Source organism: Drosophila subpulchrella, chromosome X, assembly GCF_014743375.2.
Source record: "Drosophila subpulchrella strain 33 F10 #4 breed RU33 chromosome X, RU_Dsub_v1.1 Primary Assembly, whole genome shotgun sequence".
Classification (NCBI taxonomy): Eukaryota; Metazoa; Arthropoda; class Insecta; order Diptera; family Drosophilidae; genus Drosophila; species Drosophila subpulchrella.
Window position 1 is genome coordinate 10,570,889 of NC_050613.1, and position 22,819 is coordinate 10,593,707.

Here is a 22,819-nt window from a genome sequence, read left to right on the forward strand (position 1 = left end):
AAATGAGAAATGTCATACCTCGTTGGACTCGTAGTTTAATTTTCAATTTATTGGCATTCAAAACTGGAAATGTTTGATTTTAGCCATTTTTCGCAAAAAAACATGATGTCACCCCTTACAAAATATGCGAAAATTGGTCAAAAAATAAGTTTTCCTAAAAGTGATGGGGATCGTTAGCATTGGTAACAAGCTGCTCAAAACAGTCGGTCTTTCAGCTGTACGCCTTGATTCGACTAAACTACGACTGAAAAACCACTTAAAAATTAGTATTTTTGGCCAAAATCTTAATCCCAAAAAATGCGAAAATTGTTGAAAAAATAAATCTTGCTTTAAGTGATAGGGATCCATAGCATTTGTAGCAAGCTGCTCAAAACAGTCAGTCTTTTTGCTGTATGCCTTGATTTGGCTAAGCTACGACTGAAATTAAAAAAAAAAGAGTACTTTTGACCAAAATCTAAATCCCATAAAAAATAGGACTTAAAATCAATTTTAAACCACGCGGGCAATGACTTAGTTATTTTAGTATTTGGTATTTTTCGTAGTATTCTAGGCCCCACCACCCGAAATGGCCTAACGCCACCTGGCCAACAGCTGATGCGAAGAAGAAGAAGCAGCACGTGCACGTTGTTGTCGAATTTGAATTAGTTTTGTTTTTAGTCAGATTTTAAGCTAATACCGCCTTGCTGCGCCACCAAAATGACCAAAACAGCGCCAAAAGAGCGCCCAAAGGGCAAGACGCCCTACAAACGCTACTTTGAGACGGAAAAGGGCACAAAAACGGAGAACGACGGCGGCGGCCTGGAATATGTAAAACTAAAGAGCAAAAACCGACAGAATTTCACCGGAGATTTCATCAAAATGAATGATAAGGCCAAGAAACCGCGTCCCCAGAAGGCTCCGGCCAAACCCACACAAAAGGAGCTGGAGTCCAAGCCCAAGAAGAACCCGATTCCCGAGGAGATCCTCCAGAAGTACTCACGTGGCGAGCAAGTGCAGCCAAAGGGCGTGAAGACGCGGCACTTCAAGGAGCAGCAGACGCGCAAGGAGGTCTACCTCGAGTACGCCACCGAGCAGGCGGCCCGCACGGAGCTTCTGCTCCAGGAAACCGCTGGCCAACTGGAGGCTGATGAGGGCGAAGCCACCGCCGAGTACAGACAGTCCCAGATAGCCGACAACGTGGACCTCCAGTCGTCGGCCAAGCATTTCAATCTGAACATGGAGTTCGGTCCCTACCAAATGCGATACACCAAGAACGGCAGGCATTTGCTGCTTGGCGGCCGGCGAGGACATGTGGCCGCCTTCGATTGGGTTACCAAGCGGCTGCACTGCGAGTTCAATGCCATGGAGAGCGTCGAGGACGTCCAGTGGCTGCATGTGCCCACCATGTACGCCGTGGCCCAGAAGACCTGGGTGTATTTCTACGACAAGAAGGGCACTGAACTCCATTGCATCAAGCGCCTGAACCGGGTCAATCGCCTGGACTTCCTGCCCTACCACTTCCTTTTGGCCGCCGGCAACAATGCGGGCTATGCATCCTGGCTGGATGTCTCCATTGGCGAGCTGGTGGGTAATTTCAACACGGGACTGGGCGATATACGCATGATGCGCCACAATCCCCGAAACGGAGTGCTCTGCATTGGCGGCGGACGTGGCGTCGTGTCCATGTGGTCACCCAAGGTTCGTGAGCCGCTGGCCAAGCTGCTGTGCCATTCGACAGCCATGACAGCACTGACTGTGGATCCCAAGGGCCAGCATTTGGTCACCGCTGGTCTGGATCGGGCTGTGAAGGTATGGGACATCAGAATGCTGGTCCAGGACAAGCCGCTGACTCATTTCCAACTGCGCCTGGCCGCCAACGAGCTGGATGTCTCGCAGCGCGGCATGCTGGCACTTTCGCAAGGCACCTATCTGGAGACCTATTCGGATCTGCTCTCCGTCGGTGGGTCTGGTGACGGAACACGGCTGCCCTACCTCCGTCAGCGCTGCGATGCCTTTGTCCATGGTCTGCGTTTCTGTCCGTACGAAGATGTGCTCGGCGTGGCCACGGCCAAGGGCTTCCAATCGCTATTAGTGCCTGGCTCTGGAGAGCCCAACTTTGATGCCCTGGAGGACAATCCTTATGAGACATCGAAGCAACGACGGGAGCACGAGGTGCACGCCCTGCTCGAGAAGATTCCGCCCGAGCTGATAACCCTGGACCCGCTAGAGATCACTGGCGTGGATGCACCCACGCTGCAGGAGAAGATCGATGCCAAGAGGAAGCTGTTCCATGTGAAGGCGCCTCGCATCAACATGAAGTCCCGCCACAAGATGAAGGGTCGTGGCGGCACTGCAAAGGCGGCGCGCAACAAGCAGATCGTCAAGGATGCCAAGCGCAAGGTGAGTGGGAGGTCCAGTTTTCCTAAAAACCCATGTCTAACAACTATTACGCCTGCAGGAGTTCATTGCCGAAGTGAGGGAGGCCAAGAAGACCGTGATCAGTCAGCATACAACCAAGGAGGGTGCCAAGGGCAAGGCCAAGGCACCGCGCTCCGTCCTCGATCGATTCAAACCCAAGCCCCCCAAGAAACAGAAGACCTGAGCATAGTTCGTCTTAAGCAAGAGGAATATAATGTATACATTAAACTATTTGTAGAAGCTATACAAAGTGTGTGTGTCGGTGGACGGGGAACACTAATTAAATCCCAACACTGCCTTCAGGTAACCAGCAATTCGACCGTTCTCCGCCTGTTCCTCCAGCTGCTTAAGTGCGCGCTCCAATTGTCCCTCTTTATCCGACTCTCTGGCATAATAGAACAAATTAAGGACTCGCTTCTGGTTCTCAAACTTGTCTTCGTCTTCGGAGTCGCCTGTGACCTGCAGCTTAACCAAGTGGCTGATCACCTCGGGAGCAGACTGGATTAGAGCGGACATGAACACTCCATTCAGCTGGCGACAGAGCGTGGCCATGGCTCGCAACGTGGCCTCGCCCACTGTTGGCTTCAACAGCAACTGCGGCAGATAGCTTAGGAAGGGAGCGAATCTCGCCTCGCCGCCAAAGCGCTTGTACAAATCTGAACGTTCCACAATCTCGCAGAGCAGATTAAGCACCCGTGTGGCCACGCCTTCGCGTGTGGTGAATCGCTGACCCACATAAGCCTCAATGGTTACGCTCAGCAGGCTGGTCAAAGGGTCCGCCACGATATTTAGCAGCGATGTAGCATTTTCGAGGAGCAGTGGGCGCAGGGAAGCCACTACTAAGAGCTGTTGCTCCGGCGGCATCGATTTCAGGCGTTCCAAACATTGTTGCATGTAGAAAACCAAATGCCTATACAATTGAGCCTGCTTCTCGTTGGGGTTCGGAAAGAACTTACAGGTCAGCGGGACAATGCCTAGGTTCTGCGGCAAACAGAGTTCTCCGCCATCTACTGCTCCCTTGTCCTTGGCCGATTTCTTGGCCGCCAAGGGAATCTGTTGGTAGGGAAAGCGACTGCCGTCCTTGGCCAAAAAGTTAACCACGAACTTCTGAGCATAGTTCTTCCTCAGCCAATCGCTTAGTTCCTTGGTGTTGTGCTCCGTTTCGTGCTGTTCGACTAGGGTCCAGAGCAGGCTCATTAGACTGATGACCACATGCAGACTGGCCGCCGCATCCTGGCTGAGCAGCGGCTGTTGTGGCTGCGGACGTACCTCCAGCCAGTTGTCCTGGAGGAGCGGCAGCAGCTGCTCCAAGTAGGTTTGCAGCTGTGTGCCCTCGGCACTTAGTTTGGGTTCCTTGAGGATGGCGTATATATCGCGGTTGTCTTTGGGAGTGGGACACAGCACATTGTAGTACTGCGGACGCATCTCCTCGAAGTGAACCACACGGGCAACGGCTGACTTGGCGTTCTTGGAGCTGACCAGCGTGCCGAGGATCTGCTGCAGGCGGATGAGCACCTTGGTGCGCCATTTCACGGTCGTCTGCTTGCCCTGACCCAGGTTCAAAGTCAGGGTACGATTCGACCGCTCGTTGTCGTGGCGGGCGCGGGAGATCATGTCGATGAAGTTGCCGATAATAACGCTGGCACTCCGCTCTGCCAACAGAGCCGGCGGCACACGCTGCAGCAGGACGTCGAGCATGAGCAGGGAATCCTCCTGGATGGCGGGCAGCACGTGGGTCATGGCGCAGCGCAAATAGGTGGCAATGACATGGAAGAAGGGCGCCACTGCCTGCGGCTGCAGGGCCTCCAGCAGAACGTCGAGCGTCTTGAATGATTCCTGTCGCGCCGAGCTCTCCATGTCCAAAGCTCCGGCCGCAATGCCCTGGAACAGCACGTTCAGATGGCCAATAAGATGATCCGCATTGCCGGACTTCAGGGAGTCGCGCACATTGCGCAGCGCATCCTGGCGGAACTTGACGCTGTGATGCTTCAGCCGGGAGAGCGTCTCCTTGAGATTGAGCTGCCGCTGGCCGAATTCCGTGTAGGAGGATTCCTTTAGTTGCTCCCGAATCTCGATCTTGCGCACCTTGAAGTCCGTCTTGGTCACATTGAGGCCCTTGGGCAGCTTGGCGCCCTTCAGCTTCACCTTGGCCTTCTCCGCCCGTAGGTTCTTCTTGTGGTGGCCGCCCATTTTCCCAGTTCTGGAGGAGATCGGCGCAGGATTTCCGAATCAAAAATAATCAAAACATGTGCGCTAAAACACAGCTGGCAGTTAGAGTGGCCATATATGTGGCAAAAAACTAATCTAGTATATACCGGAAAAATAATTTAATTTTCAATACACTTAAAAAAACAAACTTATTACTTCTTAAAATTGGATTTTTATTAAGACGTTTTATTGAACACTTTTTCTTTTAATTCAACGTAGTTTTATATAACCTTTAATTTTAAATATATTTATTTGATAGAATTTTTATTAGGATCCCAAATACAAACAAAATTCATATTAATTTTTTTTGACAACATACATTTTTATTTAATTTATCATAGTAATAAATTGGCCAAAACTATGCTGCCAAAAAGCCTATTTGTTTTGAAGCCAGTGAATTATTTTAACTTCCTGCAGAACTAGAACATACTTGCATGATCTTGTTGTTTACCTTTACTTCATAAATCTCAGGATATATAAAACAAATTGCTGTAAATTCAGTTTAAAATAGTCGAACATTAATCTATAAGAATAGGAAAACAGCTGGAAAACTTTAAGGATATGAAAAAGTAAATTACCAGTTATGATGAAATTATAAACTCCAGAATGTTCCAGAATGTCAAAACTCAGAGGTGGAGTAAAAATTGAACTAAACAAAAGCAAAATCCAAACTTCTAGCTAAAATAGTGTCCTCTGATTTGTAATTTGTTAACGAAAAGCTAATATTTGACAAGATAATGGCCAAATACCAATTTGTGTGAGGAATTTGAAAATGGTAGAGAATAAATTAGCAAAAAAAACTAGCTTTACAGAAATTAAAAACAATCTGTATGTCTATCTAGAAATCTAGTAAAATGTTAAAAAATTGGCTAATTAATTAATTAAATTAAGCAACACGTGCTAGCTTGCCTATCGACCTATCGTTATCGGGTAGCAAAAAGCACTAACGCTTGGCGGGCAGTTTTTCTCCCCCATCACCAGCTGGGCACATTCAAAATTTGTATTTAAAGTAGGAGCGTTTTATTGTTTTTTATTCATTTTATCAACGCTGTTTACGTTGGCGGAACTCTTGGCGGCAAAGGAAACGCAATTAAGTCGCGTACGAACCAAAATTGCAAATAATCTAAACACGGTAAAATCGAGTGGAATTATTGTGAAATACCCACACGCACACTATCGCACAAAAGCACTCACACCCCCACACCACTCACCACAATTCCAATTGGAAAGAACCTTTCCGGGCGGGGGAGCACGTTTCGTTTCGCCTGAATTTCGGCCGTGATTTTAGAGATTTCTCGATCTCAATTCCGGTGGCAGCCGCATTTCTATATTTAAAACTGAAAAACTAAAACAAAAAAAAACTAAAACTATATTTTTGAAAAACCTGTCCGCAATATCTGTTTACATCTTGAGAGAGAGAGCAGCTGACGCCGCAGCTGTAAGTTTTATTGGAGGGTGTGAAGTGAGGAAAACACGCGACCCGCTATTATAATCATTTGTTATTTTATTTTTTTTTGTTCTTGTAATAATAAAAGTAATCGTGAATTCGATTTCGATAGAAATACCCACACACCCACGCACAGACACCGTGTCAGCAACAAAATAAAGGAAATCGTGAGAGAGAGCAAAAACAGCGGTAAATTCGGCAAATAACGTTACACAACCTACCAAAACTGCAACACAAGAGAGCGGTAGAAAGAGAACGAGAGAGGGAGCGCAAAAGGAGGTCAGTGCACATATTTTAATAATATATTAATCGCTAGTAAATAAGCGCTAGTACATGGTGCAGGAAATAGAGAATCTAAACATGTGTTTTTTGATATTTTTAAAAGTTAGTTGGCAGCAAATTCCCATATCTGATTAGAAAAAGGGCGACCTGTGGATTATTTTCTAGTAGACACAGTGGCGGATCCAGAGGGGTATTTAGGACGCATACTTTTTAAATAAGTCAAAATATGGATTTGCATTTGTTTTTAGTATTTTTAAATAGGAAAAGTAATTACCAATAAGTTCTCTCTTCCAATTTACAACGTTGCGGATACGCAACAGCTGAGAGGACATTTCTGATTGGAACGAGTACGCGCGCGTGTACCGTTGCTTTTGTTTGTGTTTGCTTTTGCGTTTTGTTTGCGCGTGTGTGCGTTTGCGCCTTCCTTTTTTTGCCGGTAAATTGTAGTTGGTGTTTTTTCCCCGGCTGGTGTTTTGTTGCTATTACTGGTATTTCATTTAACACTAGTGACGCGGCAGGTTTTATAATGATTTCGCTCAAAGCGGGTCAAAGTGGCAAGACCTTGGGCTCCGTTCGGCCCACAGCAGTTGGCAAAAAATTAGGAGTTTCCAGAAAAATTTCAAATCTTATCGTTTTGAAATAGCTGTACCAAGAACTGATCTTTAAAAATACTAATGTTTCCAGAATAGGGAACTAAATTTAAGAAAGTATTGGTTCCTAAAATATTTATTTATTAGTTATAGGCAAAGAAAACCATATTTTATCATAACAGATCATTTTTATAAGTTTTAAACGTAAGAAAAATATCTACCAGGTATTATAAACATGTCATATTAACGTCAAAGGCAAAGAAACCCATATTTAATCATAGCAGATCATTTTTTTAAGATCAAAAAGTTAAAAAATTAATCTACGAGGTATTATAAGCATTTCATATGAACGTTTAGTACTTAGCGATTTATCTCTAATTTGTTTGCTAATTTTCTGGCTGGCGCTGTAAATAATTGTGTCTATAGGTACAGCTGTGTTCATTAAAATAGCAGTGCGTCAGAATCGAAACTATATAACGGTATAATAGCATAGTCCTTTTGGTTAGTTAATCGCTAGTACATTTTTTTTGTGGAATGGATCATAGAGATACAAAACAAGCAAAACCCCCATTAGATTTGGTCTGTTTGTGGGTTATTTTCTTATTTTTGCACATGGGCACAACATTTTGGCTGTTCACTGAAATAGCAGTTTTTGATTTTCTTCCAGGAAAAGTCCTGAAAATGTTTGTTTTTTGCTGAAAATTGGGTTTAATGAAGACCATTATTATAAGTTAAACCTTAATACACTAAAACTATGGAAAAAAATTAACTGTAGTGGGTAGAGGACCTCATTGCTTCAAGGGAGAAAGGAAAAAATGATTGAGCTTAGAAAGGAGGGCAAATCGTATCAATATATTCAGTGTCCCTTAAAATGTCCAGCCAATATGGTTTACAATGACATAAACTATGAACCGAAGCCCGAAAAACGTTATGCGATAGGGAAAACCACAACTGTAGAGGACGTACGCAACGTGCGCTTCAGCAAAGCTTATCCTTTTGCATCCTGTAGGACTATAAAAGCGGATCTGAGCTTGGGGATCTGTGATGGCACTATTCTCCGAGGTCTGTAAGATGAAAATTTGGATGCTAGAAGTCCACGAAAGGAGCCATTACTTGGTAAAAGACACCCCAAAGATAGGTTAAAGTTTGCCAAAAGCCACTTGAACTAGCCACTTTCAGAAGGTCGATTTATCCTTTGGACAGATGAGTCTTAGCTGGTGTTTTTTGGTGGAACAGGTTCATAATAGTATTTTCGTCGACCACCAAACACCGAGTACCACCCAAACCATACGATCAAGACCGTTAGGCAGGTGGCCTAAAAATCATGGTATGGGCATGTTTCTCATACAGCAGTGTGGGCCCCGTAGGTTCGATCGATGGGATCATGAACCAACATGATTACGTAAATATACTGAGAAACGTCATTCTGTCATATACTGATGATGAAATGTCCTTAATATGGACATTTTAGCAGGACAATGATCCTAAACACTCCAGCAAATTGACCAAGGAATGGTTTAGCAAAAAACAAATTGAAGTAATGCCGTGTCCAGCATAGTCCCCGGATTTAAATCCGATTGAGAACTTATCGGGGGACATAAGCGTTATGTTGCAAAGAAATCCGCGACTTCTAAGCCGCAGCTTTGGCAAGTTGTGCAGGAGGAATGGGGTCAGATTTCCCGCAAACGTTGCGAGGACTTGGTGGACTCCATGCCACGTAGGTGTTAGCCTGTAATAGCAAATAAAGGCTGTACAACAAAATATTGGGTCGTAATCAAATCGATATTTAGTAGGGTTAAGTTATTTATGAGCCATATTGAGTTTTATCATATTTTTCTTTTAAGACTGCTATTTCAATGAACACCATAATTCAGTTTTTCTTTTTTGTTATTATCCATATTTGCTAAAATATTGAAGTACCCAACAGGAAAAAACAGCTAAATTATTTAAAAATGAATAATTAAAACTGTTGTATCTAAGTTTTGTCTCAATGTTGTGTTTATATTAGTGTTTTTCGATTTAACACGTGCAGGTCGTATGCACTGCTATTTCAATGAACACAGCTGTACATTTTGTAAATGCGTAATTACCAGGGCAGCCAACTACTTTTTTTTGTTGTATTTTTGTATTGATTTTCTATGTTTGCCGTAATTACCGGGCAATTCGATTTTAAGTATCCACCGTACTTTGTTGTATATTTTATGGTGTGCGGTTGCTGTGGTCGCAGCCTTGACATTCGTTCATTTTAATGAGCATGCGACTTACACCCGGTTTTTCTTGCCCTTTATCCGGTTTTTTTTTTGTCTCTATATGTACATTTTTGGGTGGGAATCAAACGACCTTGGGTGGAAACTTCTGGCATACTCGTATTCTCCCATTTGGCGTGACCAATTGAAAACAAGTGGAGCTGCAATGGCTTCCTAATCATCGATATTGGGCCAGGCTATTCCGGGATTTTGTCGACTCACTGTTTGCCGGCAAAAGTGACGTCACTAGCACGCGAGCAGATTGCTCATACGCCGCGTTTGACTGAGCGTCAATGGGGTATTCCTCTCCAGTTACGCCCCCGATAAAGATCCCCCCGTGGTTGAGAAAAAAACCCCAAAATATCGTTGGAATATGGAAATGCTGGCCACAATTTCACCACAATATGCAAAGCTTCCGGCTGACGTCATATCAGGATAGAGGGTATAAAAGGGAAAAGGAGAATGGGAGTAGCAGCGAAAAACAAAACATCATATCACTTTGCTTTCCTGATCTATCAGCATGAATATGCAGAAATATCTCACGAATTATAAACGTGACTCACGGCTCTACAGTGATGTTTATATTCAATGGATTCATGAGAGTTATGGGAAATCAACCTTAGTCATTCTATTATAATATAATATATTATAGTATTTAAAATAATAAAATTAAGACAGCAACCTTAGTCATTTTGTTTTTAATGGTTATTTTGAGTTTTTATCTAGTAATTACTTATTAAAACGGAAATCGCTTGATTTTGTTATAAGAAAACTAAAATATTCTTATAAAACAAAGTGTCCACTGTATTTCCCCCTCCCTTTCCTACCCATCTCACGATCAATTACGACTGTTTGCTGTTTGATAGCAGCGTGCGAAAAGCAATCAAAGCTTTTCAATGCCTTTTCCAGTTGTTATGACATTTGCAATTATTATCGCACCATGACTTGCCCCAAAAGCCAGCTGTAATAGATATATAAATAGTGTATATTTATATAAGATAGATAAGTACATTGCGCATACGACCAGGGTCCGTTCAGATAGTGCCATTTGGCCTTGCCTTAAGTAAGCCTTTATTGAGCGGTCTAATCCCATCCATTGTCACGCACCAAAAAACCTCTCGAAATGCCATAGGCATTTGCTACACAGAGCGAAATTATCATAATTAGGCTTACACATCAGCATGATATTTTAAATATGTTAAAGGAGTGTTATTATCATGATTTGCCCATTAACATGTTGAGATATAGGGGCTGTTATCTAGACTCTATCAGCATGATATTTAAAATATATTATATAAATGCTTTTATCATGTGTTTTCCCATCAATTTGTGGAGTTGAAGAGGTTTTTACCATGGCCATATCAGCATGATATTAGGAAAATATGACTATGATATCTCCAAACACTTATGAAGCCCTTTTTCTTTGGGATATCAGCATGAAAGTTAAAAAATAATTCAATTTATTATTTTATTTTTCTCTGTGATTTTCTCTCTGTGTAGATTTAGGCCCCGCTTTCCACCAGGTGACAATTTGCTGATGCGCATTAGCGGCCAACTTGTTTGAGTAATCGTTTTTATGCCTGTATTATTATTATTACCCGTGATTGCTATCGTTTTTAATGCACGTTGTGTCCTTGTTTTTTGTATCTTCTTTGAGAAACATATAGTTTTGATATATTAATGAATATGTAAATCAAAATAATAGATGGGTTCTTAAATATTTGTCAAGTTTTTTGACTGCTTTTGAAATGAATAGAATTCAAGAGTTAAGGCCTTTTAAAAAGTATTTTAGTAGTTTGCTAAGGAAACTAAGAAAAACCACCAGCTATAAACATTTCACATAAACACAAATTTAATGCCCTAAAGTAGAAGAATTTTAAGTACCTTACTAAAAACCACAAGCTATAAAGTTCTCATCAAAGAGCTGTGTAGCTGAAAGCTAAAACTATGCAAATTTCTAGGTCGTTTTCTGTTTGCATCGAATAAACCGCATGATATAATGAGACTTGGTGATATTTTTCGTTATGATCGCAGACTTAATCGTTTTCAAAGTATTCAAATGGGGATCTCGTGACTTAGAGACTTCCGAAGTTCGCCAGACGTAACGATCTTAACTCAAACTTTATTACTCATCGCTCAAGTGCAGTGCACCCCTTGCAGTGCCCCTGGTTAATTAAGTGTCGTTGTTCAGGAAATGAATTTTAGCAACCAAATGCGATAAGTCACATGTTTGTTAGCTGGTTTCTTTTTTTGTTATGTACTGTTTTGTTTTTTTTTGTTTTTCTCTGTTATTGTTATTATGGCTTTGCACTGGCATTAAGTTAATTGTTTTATGATTTTAACGACGTTCGCACACACACAAACTAAAGGATTTTATTGGATCCTAATGACATTTCCGTAGGGCATAGACATTCAAACACCTCCATCATTGGATCCCAACTGTCGGGCAGGCTAACGTTTTATAGAGCAACTGGCCCGGGTTTTTTGTGTTGATTTGCCACAAAATACGACATGGTTTAAAGCAAACAAACAACTGTTTTTCTATTAGCAATCTTCATTCGCGAGCAATGAATACAATGTGGCGAAAACAGGCAAACACATAGTGAAAAATTAAAAATAAAAAGAATACATCTGGTTGCGCAAAAGTATCACATGATTTACATTATTCACAAATTCTGGAGAATAGCGGGACGAACATTACCCAGATTGTTGTGTTTAGATCGCATATAATATAACTCTATTGTTTCGACCCCTTTGCCATCGAGTGCGTCACTCCTGCGGTTGTTCTCGATACTTGTTTGCACTCTATTTTACGCAATTGAACGATGGACGACTGTTGCTAATTAAACAACAACTGACAGCGAATTCAAATAAATGTATATTCGTATTTACATATGGATACGCATTTATTTGCACAAGTGCATCAACTGACAGCGTAAACAATTAGCGAGCAACGAAAAAATAAAACCACCAAAAAAGGATTAAGCCATTGACACACACGTGCTCTTGCCATTTAAAGCGTTAAAAGTGGGCGACAATCAAGGGGGGGAGGGGTTGTGGCAAGGGGTGTGGTATTATAAAATGTTTGCTAATTTGTTTAATAAAAACATCATTCACGTCTGTAGAAAGATACACATTCCAGGGATACGTATGCATCTACGCAAAATGTTCAAACAAAATAAAAACAGAAGTCGCACAAAAAACACTCTGATGAAGCTTAACCTTGGGTTAAAACAAATATTACAAAAATTGTGTTATTACAAGTTTGTTTATTTGCAGAACACAAAAAAACAACCCACTTTGAAAAATATCTAAAAATAAAAAGTATAAACCCATTTTATATTAATCTTTAAGGAACTATTTTAACCTTTGGTTAAGAAATTTTAATTCCTTGCTTATCTAAACCCTTGAACACTTAACGCTTAAATGAAGTTAATAAATATTTGTTTATTTGAGGAACATTACAAAGAAAACCATTTCGAAAAGTTATAAACCCATTTTATTTAAACCTTTAAATAACTCTTCTAACCTTCCGTTAAGGGATATCAATTCCTTGCCTATCTAAACCTTTGGTTACAAGGAATCCAAATGGCAAGACTGAATCATTTAATAGTGGTTCAGGTATTTGTTAAATATTTATCATACCCTACCTATTTTTATGATTGCAAACTATCGTCAGGCAATCAATTAGGAAATTAATATTTTTACTGACGTGTACGGGTCTCGTCTTTCACATTCCTCGCCAGACGGAATTCTTCGCTTTGGTTCCCATATGCATAATACACGCCACCGGCCGGGCCCCCGAGAGCTTCCCGGAATCCGGCGGAACCCCTTGTAATACCCCCTTGATATCCCCACAATCCCCATAATCCCCCTCGTAATCCCCAACGCCGCGACTGTCATGGCCAAAGTGAATTTATTACGTCGCAATTCAGTGCGACGACGACCGTTTTATGAGTCGTATACGTAATCTGTCCGTTATCTTATTATTTTTCCTTTGCACTTTGCTTTTAGAAGGTATTTCTTCTTCTTTTTTCTCTTTTTTTTTCTCATCTAGCTTAAAGAACCCGAGATGCATGCTAAGCATTAATTTCATCTCATTCTTAAGTAATCCAATTCATTCAAAAATGTGATGATGGGTGGCGAAGAATGAGAATTTGCAACTTGTTTGGGCTTCGATTTTGTTTGAACTTGCATATATGTATGTGGATATATCTGCAATTGCACATCGTTCTCGCCCATTGAATTTTTCCCGCTCTCACCGAGTGGGAAATGGGTTTGTTTTCTATTTCACTTGCCGTCGACCCTGAAAAAACATGGCAAAGGCATCTCAGTTGCTGTGTGTATGTTTTGTTTTGCATTTTCTATTGCTTCTTTCCGCATTCGATTCGAAATTCTGACTGTACACACGGAAAAAGCAATGTTTGCTAAACAATATTCATATTACATATGTAGATATATCTGAAAGATAAACTAATGTGTAATATTTTTCTATCTATATTATAGGTACATTTATAAAAAATAGTCCAATAACATATCTACACATACCGGATGAAATAAATAAATGTGTAATATTTTTCTGTCAATATTATAGGTATATTAAGATTATTTATCTATTACCAAAGAAAGTTGTAAATATGTTTGAATAAAGAATTTTATTAAGTTTTAACTAATGCAAGCAACTAAATTGCAAACAAACCAATCTATATATAGTCCTATCAAGACTTTTTTATTTAGTTTATTTTGGTATAGCTTGATGATCTTCTTTACTTCTACTTAAAAATAACCCTCTAAAATAAGTTCCTAACTTGATGTGCAGTTATCAAAACCAAATTCTTTAAGGGTTTATTTTCGGTGTATAGAAGGCGGATGTTCAGATTCGCTTGGTTTCCGTTTGGGGATCATGTTCATGAGCCTTATGACTGGTGATTGACTGGTGATTTGGCGACGCCATTTGAAGACCCTTGAAAATGTCAAAAAAAAAAAGAAACGAAACAAAATTAAGGCACATTGCGTATACGCAGTGTAGTGCGCATTGGAAAAACCTTTAATTGGCCAAATTTCGGGCAAAATTTCACACGAAACCGAGAACAATAGATAAAGAGTTGTAATCAGTCTAATTTTTTTGTGTTTTTCTTTTTCTGTTGACCATATGCCGCGTCTTATGAACTGGGCTTATCAGTCAGCCGCTCAGTTATGCGACTTCCCAACTGTCTTTTTATGGTTTTGTAATGTGTACTGCCAGAAAGGCCACGAAAACGGAGTGACTCATACCCCCGGGTCTTAGCCAACTTTGCGTAGTTTAAAATCTAACAAACACACCAACAAAATGGTATCATTTTGTATTGGCTTCGCTTACTGTTTTCATAAATGACATGGCAGAAAAAAAAACGCAAGAAATCCGAATGAAAATTCAAAAGTGAAAATCATTGTGTGGCTACCCTTCGTCAGTTTCGATTGCGATGGTCAGGATCTGAAATCAGGCATCAGAAAGTCGAACAGCGATTCTCTCAGCGGACATATAATTATATATGCATTTACAAATGGGGTCTATGAGGGCGGTGACGTTAGAATTAAGGCGAACGTGCTAAGCTCAAAATGTACACATTAATTAACAGTCCCAAAAGCTAACAAACAAAAAGGGGGAAAAAGATCAAAAATCGTGAGAGCAATTTATTTTATGCATAATTTCCAATTTAAATTTAGAATTCTAATGTTATTTGGCAGCGAAAACAAAAAATAATGACATAAATGTACAATTTTAAATAATATTAGGAAGAACCTGAATAATTATAATACAAATATAATAATATTATAATAGAAAAAGTTTTTAAAGTCCCAAGATAAAGAAAACTAGTAGACTTGTAAAGGGAAAAATTCCTAACGATAATAACGATATAACGCCGTTTTAAAGGCGACGGTGACTTGCCCTCTAGTAATTAATAATAATATAGTATAATTATGGCTTAATAATATAATATAATAATTATAATACAAATATAACAATATTATAATAGAAAAAAAAGGTTTTAAAGTAATCTAGCTAAAGCCCAAAGATAAGAAAAAATTGTAGACTTGTAATAGGGAAAAATTCCTAACGATAATAAAGATATAACGACGTTATAAAGGCGGTGGTGAGTACCCTTCTAGTAATTTGCCTAATCCCAAGTGAAAGATAAAGGCTGGGTTCCCGCATCGAACTGCAATTACCAAAGGAGGGGCAATTATGGCCTCTTATCTAACCCCTATATAACCCTATACCATATACGAGTATGTACAATGTACATATGTGAGTACATGGGCTTGCTTGTGCAACTGAGACTTATCTAAGCGCATTTGCATCGTCGCAGTAAGTCAGGCAGCAAATCAACCACCCACCCTATCTTCTCCGAACTTTTCCGAGCCAAGGAACCAAGGAACCACGGAACCCAGAAAAAAGATACCCATTGATAGACCCACACAAGTGCCCACTCGAGAGCACCCCTAGCCGAATCTTTTTTTTCGCGTCGAACTTGTTGATTTGTTTTCGAGTTCACATTCAATTGGTTGCCAGCTGTGATAGGAGATTCCAAAAGTGCAGGCTTTAAGACGATAAGTATTTAGTTTTGGAGGCAGGAAAATAGTCATACAATCATACAATCGTTCATAAATAAACCACAGTCGAGTGAGTCCATACGATTGATAGAAAGATTAATTAGCTTGTTATAATAAAATCAAAAATAATGATAACGCTGCCAGATAGGAAATTCCAGAAGAGCTGGGTTTAAGATGATAAGTTTTGAATCAGGCAATCGATATAAATAAAACACATTCGAGCAAACGAAATGTGGAAAGGTATATGTTTATAAGGCCTGTCCCTGAATTCTGAAGGCCGAAAGCGGATATCAAGTTTACAATATCAAATTATCTTCGGTGTAATTGACCGCCAATAAAATAGACTGATAGATCGTATTACCCAAGTTATTACAAAGTCTAAATGTTATGACGACAAAGTTGGTAAATACTGGGCGAAACTGGTACTAAGAAAGTGGATAGCTGTTCGTTGTTTGGGATATCAGGTTTATTCGAGATTAAGCTTTATAAATTCTTGTAGTTTATTTGGAACGATTCGATATTATAAATGCTCCCCAATACTTGCGGTTTGGGTTCTTGGGAATGCAACAATGGCATGGCACCTGCGACGGGACCAGAGTTTCCAACGATACTACCTGGAATTGTATCTACTCCGATTTCACAGAGCCTTCGAAGTTCGAACATTGAATCATGTACGAATTTAGAAGCTCAACCGAAACGAAAACGATGATATACTAGGGGCAATTGATTGAAATCTATGCGTTTCCTCTCCGTCCCATTGAATATTATAAAGTTGGCGAAACTTGATTGGCAGTTATTTACAATTCAAATGTGTCGGCTGGAGTATTTTGTGGACAAAATAGCGCCCCCTTCCCCGCCGCAATCTTTATTGGGGCGGTGGTAAATCAAACCAACAAAGCCCCCGAAATCTATAAATATGTATCAAACTTAATATATATAATAAACCCTTCCCACCAGATTACCAGATTCGACAAAATGTATTCCTTTCCACCCTGCCTGTCGAGTAATTCTAAATATAATAAATAACTGCTCAAATAATTATAATAGCACTCGATCGTTTCGAGTGCCGTCCCCATGTTCCATGGATCATTTATGGCCCGATCGTCCAGATATGGACTCCTGCCCCCATATTCCTTGGTCTTCCGTTCCGTTCTGGCGGATGGCTTCCCATTGGGCCCAGTAAGCCCATCACTCGGAATTCGGATTCTTCGGTTCGTCGTCAAGTCAACCGATCCGATCGACATCGGCAGCGTAGCGCTCCATAAAAAGCCGGAGTCTGGCCGCGTATATATTTAGTCGCTGTTTGGCCGTGGATCGACCAAAACCTTCTGGCATTTCGAAACTAAGAAACGGATATTCCAATTGTAAATCGCAAGTGTAAATAACCAGCGAGCGAGATCTATATTCAGAAAAAAGGTATCCCTGACGAAAGTGATCTTCAGTGAACGAACTTTTTTTTGAGTGAAAAGTATTGTATTAAAGTTTCGGTGAAATATTATTTTGAAAATCCTTATGATGAATATTAGTTTTCTTTAAAGAGTTCCAAGTATAGATCCATATTTATTTTATGTTTACTACTAAAAGTATTTTAGAGTTCTTATAGATATTTGAATTTAAAATAAATGAGACTAGTAAGGGATGGATTCAGAATTATGGAATAAATTTAAGAAGAAGAATAATGGAATTATTTGTAAAGGATTAAAGTTTAAATATAATACAAATTGTTAGAAGTTTTTTTTTTCATCAACAATGCTTAGTTAAAAATTTCTTAATATAATATAAATAAATAAAACAATAGTAAGTGCAATATAAAGATGATCATAGAATGTCTTTAACCAGGTCTAAAGATCCTCAAAAAATTTATTTGAAACAAAAAAATCTTTCAATGCCTAATATTTAATTGAGATAAATTTAAAATATTTAAAGTTCTAAGACTATCACACAAAATATTTTCGTTTTATGTTCTTTTACTTAACATTTTTTTATTTAAAAGTGATTTCTGTAATAAGGTTCTGATAGATACTAAAGTGGTTCGGCTTCTTTGGATTCGTTTCAATATTGGTAGAGATCTGTTTTAACATAATAGGATTAGATTTCCAATGGTATTCAACAGTTGGCAGCTGAAACATTGCACAATCGTGTCAAGAACTCGAAACTGTCGCTCCGAATTCCGTTGTAATTGTATTTTTGGCCACGATCGGGTTTGTTATTATAGGCATTATAAGTATAGGTAGCACGCTCCACTGGTCGCTAGTTGGTCAGATTTTCTGACATTGATTTTGGGGGGAAGCTGGTGGGGATCGGATGTCGGATGGGGTGAACTGAAGTCAAGTGAAGTGGACTGGAGTGGAGTGTTTTATTTTCTGTTGGTTATTTACTTTGAGTGCTGTGGTGCCGGTTGTAAATCTGCGATCTGAAATTTTTGATTCCCGCGTATGATTCAATCAGTTGGAGTGGCGCACGGCAACTTGTCGGCTGTCTAAATATACATATACTATATATTTTCCAAATGTATATATGTACAGGCGGTTGTGGAATTATACCCAAAGGCTGCCACTACCCCCTTATCAATTATTTGATTAATATTTGGTCGTCGCACCTTATCAATTAATTGAGTCAAATGTTGTAAATTGTGCGAGTGTCAAGACCAAGGAGCAAACAACAAAATAATGCACTTGGCTTTGGCACACGAATGCACTTGTGTCCAAAAAAGATATTACGTAGATAAAGTAATTGATTTCGGGGGAATTGGATGTGAAATTTGAACGGCATTCGGAGGGCATTGACTGACGGTCGGCGAAGACGGGGTATTAAGAATTAAGCGTGCTTGCACTGAGAGAAATACTTACAAGGTAATACAAAAATTCGAGTAAATAGTATGAAATATATTTCGGTACTTACAAATGCTGCCTCACCGTTTACAAGCAATATTATATTTCTTATAAATATAATATAATAATATATAATATAATAATAATTTTTATTTATATTTTTAAAAACTCTAATTAGAGTCGTAAGTTAAATACTTAATGGTTCGACTTAAAAAAGTAAGACTGTAATTCATGTTATTATTTAATGTTGATTAGATTTCAAATCATATTGATAAGAAAAATCAAAACAATCGTGTCTGATATTGCTAAGCTTCCTTATTCATTGTTTTTTTTTTCTCCGTGTGTGGCCCAGTCATTTATTGTTTATGCAATTGCATTGAAAATGCAAATTACAAATTGCAATTGCATCGATTGCAGTTTTCTATGTTTCGAATGCGATTGCACAATGTGCGAGTTGGAATGGAAATGAAAAGTTGAGTAGGGAGGAGTGGAGAAGTGATGGTGGGGCTGGTATTCCGGGTGATAATGGCGCAGTAGTCGTAGTAGTCTGTACCAGACGTCACACCGGATCGGTTTGGATCGGAATCGGTCAGGTCGAGGCAGCAAAAACACAAAAACAACCAAAATTTAAAGGTCCTATCTACTATTTACCCCCCTAAAGAGCTTAAAAACCCTTAAGTAATCCACATATTCCCTTTCGTATCTTTGCAGCAATGGGTCTACTGAGCGAGGGCAGTCCACTCTCCTGGGAGGAGACCAAGGCACTGGCGGATCACGTCCGTGAGCATGGTGTCAACCAGTTTATCAACCTGTATCACAGACTCAAGGATCGGCAGGGCGACATTCTGAAGTGGGGCGACGAGGTGGAGTACATCATTGTGAAGTTCGATGATGAGCAGCAGGTTGCCCGGGTGGCCCTGCGTGCCCAGGAATTGCTGGCCGAGCTGAATGAGAAGGAACTGGCCGATCCCAAGGGCGTCAAGTCGTTGTGGCGTCCCGAATACGGAGCCTACATGATTGAGGGCACACCGGGCAAACCCTTTGGCGGTCTGATGGCCCACTTCAATCTGGTGGAGGCCAATATGCGCTATCGTCGCGAGGAGGTCACCGAACTGCTGGCCAAGGATGAGTGCGTCATGTCCATCACAAATTTCCCGCGCCTGGGCGCCCCAAATTTCACCTATCCACTGGCCCAGCCACGTCCCGAGGATCCACTTAGTTCGGCCCGCTCGCTCTACTTTCCGGACGAGGCCATCTTTCCGGGTCATCCGCGCTTCAAGACCCTCACCCGTAACATTCGCAAGCGACGCGGCGAGAAGGTGTCCATCAAGCTGAAGGGTGAGGATTTCTATAGTTTAAATTCGATACCTGTAAACGATGCAGCAGCTGAATTCGTTTAGGGACCGCTGCATCGTTTACAACCAGCTTTGAAAAAGCAACTAAGAAGCTAACTAATCGAATCTTTACCCCTGCAGTTTTCAAGGACACGAAGACCAAGCTGCCGGTGGAGGGTGCTCCGCCTGGTGAGCCGGATGTGGTCCTCCTGGACGCCATGGGCTTCGGCATGGGCTGCTGCTGCCTGCAGCTGACCTTCCAGGCCTGCAACATCACAGAGGCGCGACGTCTCTACGATCAGCTGGCTCCCCTGTGCCCCATCATGTTGGCACTAACGGCCGCTTCGCCCATTTACCGGGGCTACCTCACCGAGTCGGATTGCCGCTGGAATGTGATCAGCTCATCGGTGGATTGCCGCACAGAAGAGGAACGCGGCCTGGTGCCGTTGGATAAACAAAAGTTCCGGATTGCCAAGTCGCGATACGATTCCATCGACTCCTATTTGTCGCCCGAGGGAGCCAAATACAACGATGTGCCGCTCACCTACGATGAGACTGTGTATCAGCGTCTAATTGAGGGCGGTATCGATCATCTGCTGGCCCAGCATGTGGCTCATTTGTTCATCCGTGACACGGTGTCCCTATTCAGCGAGAAGGTGCACCAGAACGACAACGAGGATACCGATCATTTCGAGAACATCCAGTCGACCAACTGGCAGACCATGCGCTTCAAGCCGCCGCCACCGAATAGCTCGATTGGCTGGCGTGTGGAGTTCCGACCGTGCGAGGCTCAGATCAGTGACTTCGAAAATGCGGCCATCGTTTGCTTTGTGGTGCTGCTCACCCGGGTGATCCTCTCCTACCAGCTGAACTTCCTCACCCCGATCAGCAAGGTGGACGAGAATATGCAGACCGCGCAGAAGCGAGATGCCTGTCGCAAGGAGAAATTCTGGTTCCGCAAGTCCTCAAAGACCACCGAGCAAAGGGCGGCCAAGGCGCAGGCTCAGGCTCAAGCTCAGGCTCAGGCCCAGACAAATGGCAAGGCCACCTTGAATGGCAATGGACTGGCCAATGGAAATGGCAGCGAGAATGGCGACCAGGAGGAGCAGCAGCCTCTGACCAACGGTACGGCCAAGATGAACGGACATGGCAACACCAATGGCACCACAAACGGCAGCACCAATGGATGCACCAACGGATCCACCAATGGCTCCACCAATGGCGCAGATAGCGATCACACCGACACCGATGACGAGGAGAACGAGCTGTTCCAGCTGCTGTCCATCAATGAGATTTTCAATGGCAAGGTAAGGGTCCTATATACATTTATATAGAAGTGAATACCTGATAACTTATGCCATCGTCTCTCTGCCCGCCACAGCCCAACGTCTTTCCCGGTCTGGTGCCATTGATTCGCAGCTATTTGCAGTCCATGGAGGTGGACACCGATACGCATTGCACCATTGAACAGTATCTGCGCTTTATTGAGAAGCGTGCCGCCGGCGAGCTGATCACCACGGCCACCTGGATGCGTGAGCAGGTGCTCAGTCACCCGGATTATAAGTAAGTGATATCTTTAAGATATACAATCTGAAGATAAGCTAATCCGAAATCTTTAACAGGCAAGATTCCGTGGTGAGCGAGCGCATCAATTACGATCTGCTGAAGCGCATCCAGGGCATTCAGGAGGGCAAGCAGGTGGAGCCGGCGCTGCTCGGCCAGGGCTATCATTCCAAGACGAAGACGAAAGACTTCATTCCGCCGGCGCTGCAGAAGCAGCTGGCCAAGAACGGCTGCTGCGAGGAGAAATGATCGAGGAGCGCGCTGCGGACGCGACCAACGCAGCTGGCCGCCGGTGGCCGGCGCATGTGATTCGGGTTTTGTGGGTCCGTTTGGATGTAGTGCGGCATATTGTTGAGGGCAAAAAGCAAAGGCAAAGGCAGCGGCAACGGCAAAACGAACCGAAACGATACGGATACGGAGCAACATTTATCAATATTAATTTAATAGCATAATTTAAAAAAAAAAGAAAACGAAAAGGATTAACAATTAGCGTGCACCAGGATCCTAATTGTGGACAAATGTTTTGCGGCCGTGCGTGGCCTTTGGATGAATGCGCAAAGCAGGCAGGCAGACAGCAGGAGGAGGAGAATGGAGGATGGATTGAGGACTGAGGAATGGTTATGGGGCACATGAGGATCCCCTTGCGCGGATCCCCAGCCAGCCAGGTTATTATCCTCCGCTTCACCAGGCTCTCGTCGTCATTGGTTTCGATGGAATATCGGGATCCTTCGAGCCCTCGATCACAACTGATTTGCAATAGTTGAATAGATAACAAAAGAGAACTACGAAATCTACTATATACCAATGTCAAGGACTACAACAACAACATAAATCTCAACCAAGTGCCGTTCCGCAAGACCTACAAAAAATATGAATACATATAGTTCAAAACGAGGCAAGGTTAAAAGCGTATTTCTGTTTGTTTTCGTTTACATCATATATATTTATTATATTATTCCTATTCTTATAAATGCAAGTACAATGAAAAGTTGTTTATTTTTTTTAAATAGATCTATTTACACACCAACATACACACACACACACGCAAAACACACATATGTCTAAAAGTGGCCTGCTGTTATTAAACTAGATATGATAAGAATAACTAAAAACAACACTTGTGCTATTATAATTTATTATGTATGTAATTGTTTCACCATTATGATACGATTATAATTTATTATGAACACAAGCAAGCAAATAAACGGAAAAATTGTTGAATCTTTAAACTAAACAGAATTGGGTCGTCTAGGACTTGTGGACTTTTGATAAGATGCCTTCTAGAACCGAAAAAACTGTACTTAAATACGATATATAAATATATAAT

The 22,819-nt window shown here is 41.6% G+C and overlaps 3 protein-coding genes across 7 annotated transcripts; 2 read left to right on the top strand and 1 right to left on the bottom strand.

Moving 5' to 3' along the window:
- Window positions 1-584: 584 nt before the first annotated feature.
- Window positions 585-2,638, top strand: LOC119556983 (WD repeat-containing protein 46). The gene is made up of 2 exons (XM_037869504.1): window positions 585-2,379; window positions 2,438-2,638. The coding sequence occupies exons 1-2, from the start codon at window positions 697-699 to the stop codon at window positions 2,579-2,581; spliced, it is 1,827 nt and encodes a 608-aa protein (XP_037725432.1). The 5' UTR covers window positions 585-696; the 3' UTR covers window positions 2,582-2,638.
- LOC119556982 (testis-expressed protein 10 homolog) lies at window positions 2,585-4,680 on the bottom strand. Its single transcript, XM_037869503.1, has one exon. The coding sequence runs from the start codon at window positions 4,585-4,587 to the stop codon at window positions 2,674-2,676; it is 1,914 nt and encodes a 637-aa protein (XP_037725431.1). The 5' UTR covers window positions 4,588-4,680; the 3' UTR covers window positions 2,585-2,673.
- A 910-nt stretch (window positions 4,681-5,590) lies between these two features.
- LOC119556263 (glutamate--cysteine ligase) lies at window positions 5,591-22,721 on the top strand. Of its 5 annotated transcripts, none has more exons than XM_037868309.1 (6): window positions 5,591-5,737; window positions 6,165-6,331; window positions 19,307-19,933; window positions 20,071-21,236; window positions 21,311-21,492; window positions 21,552-22,721. In XM_037868309.1, exons 3-6 carry the CDS (start codon window positions 19,309-19,311, stop codon window positions 21,739-21,741), a joined length of 2,163 nt encoding a protein of 720 aa, XP_037724237.1. In that variant the 5' UTR covers window positions 5,591-5,737; window positions 6,165-6,331; window positions 19,307-19,308; the 3' UTR covers window positions 21,742-22,721. The 5 variants fall into 5 exon arrangements, with proteins under 5 accessions (XP_037724237.1, XP_037724238.1, XP_037724239.1 ...); XM_037868310.1 differs by lacking the exon at window positions 5,591-5,737 and adding an exon at window positions 5,783-6,043; XM_037868311.1 differs by lacking the exon at window positions 5,591-5,737 and having other exon boundaries at window positions 6,118-6,331.
- The last annotated feature ends 98 nt before the right edge of the window (window positions 22,722-22,819 follow it).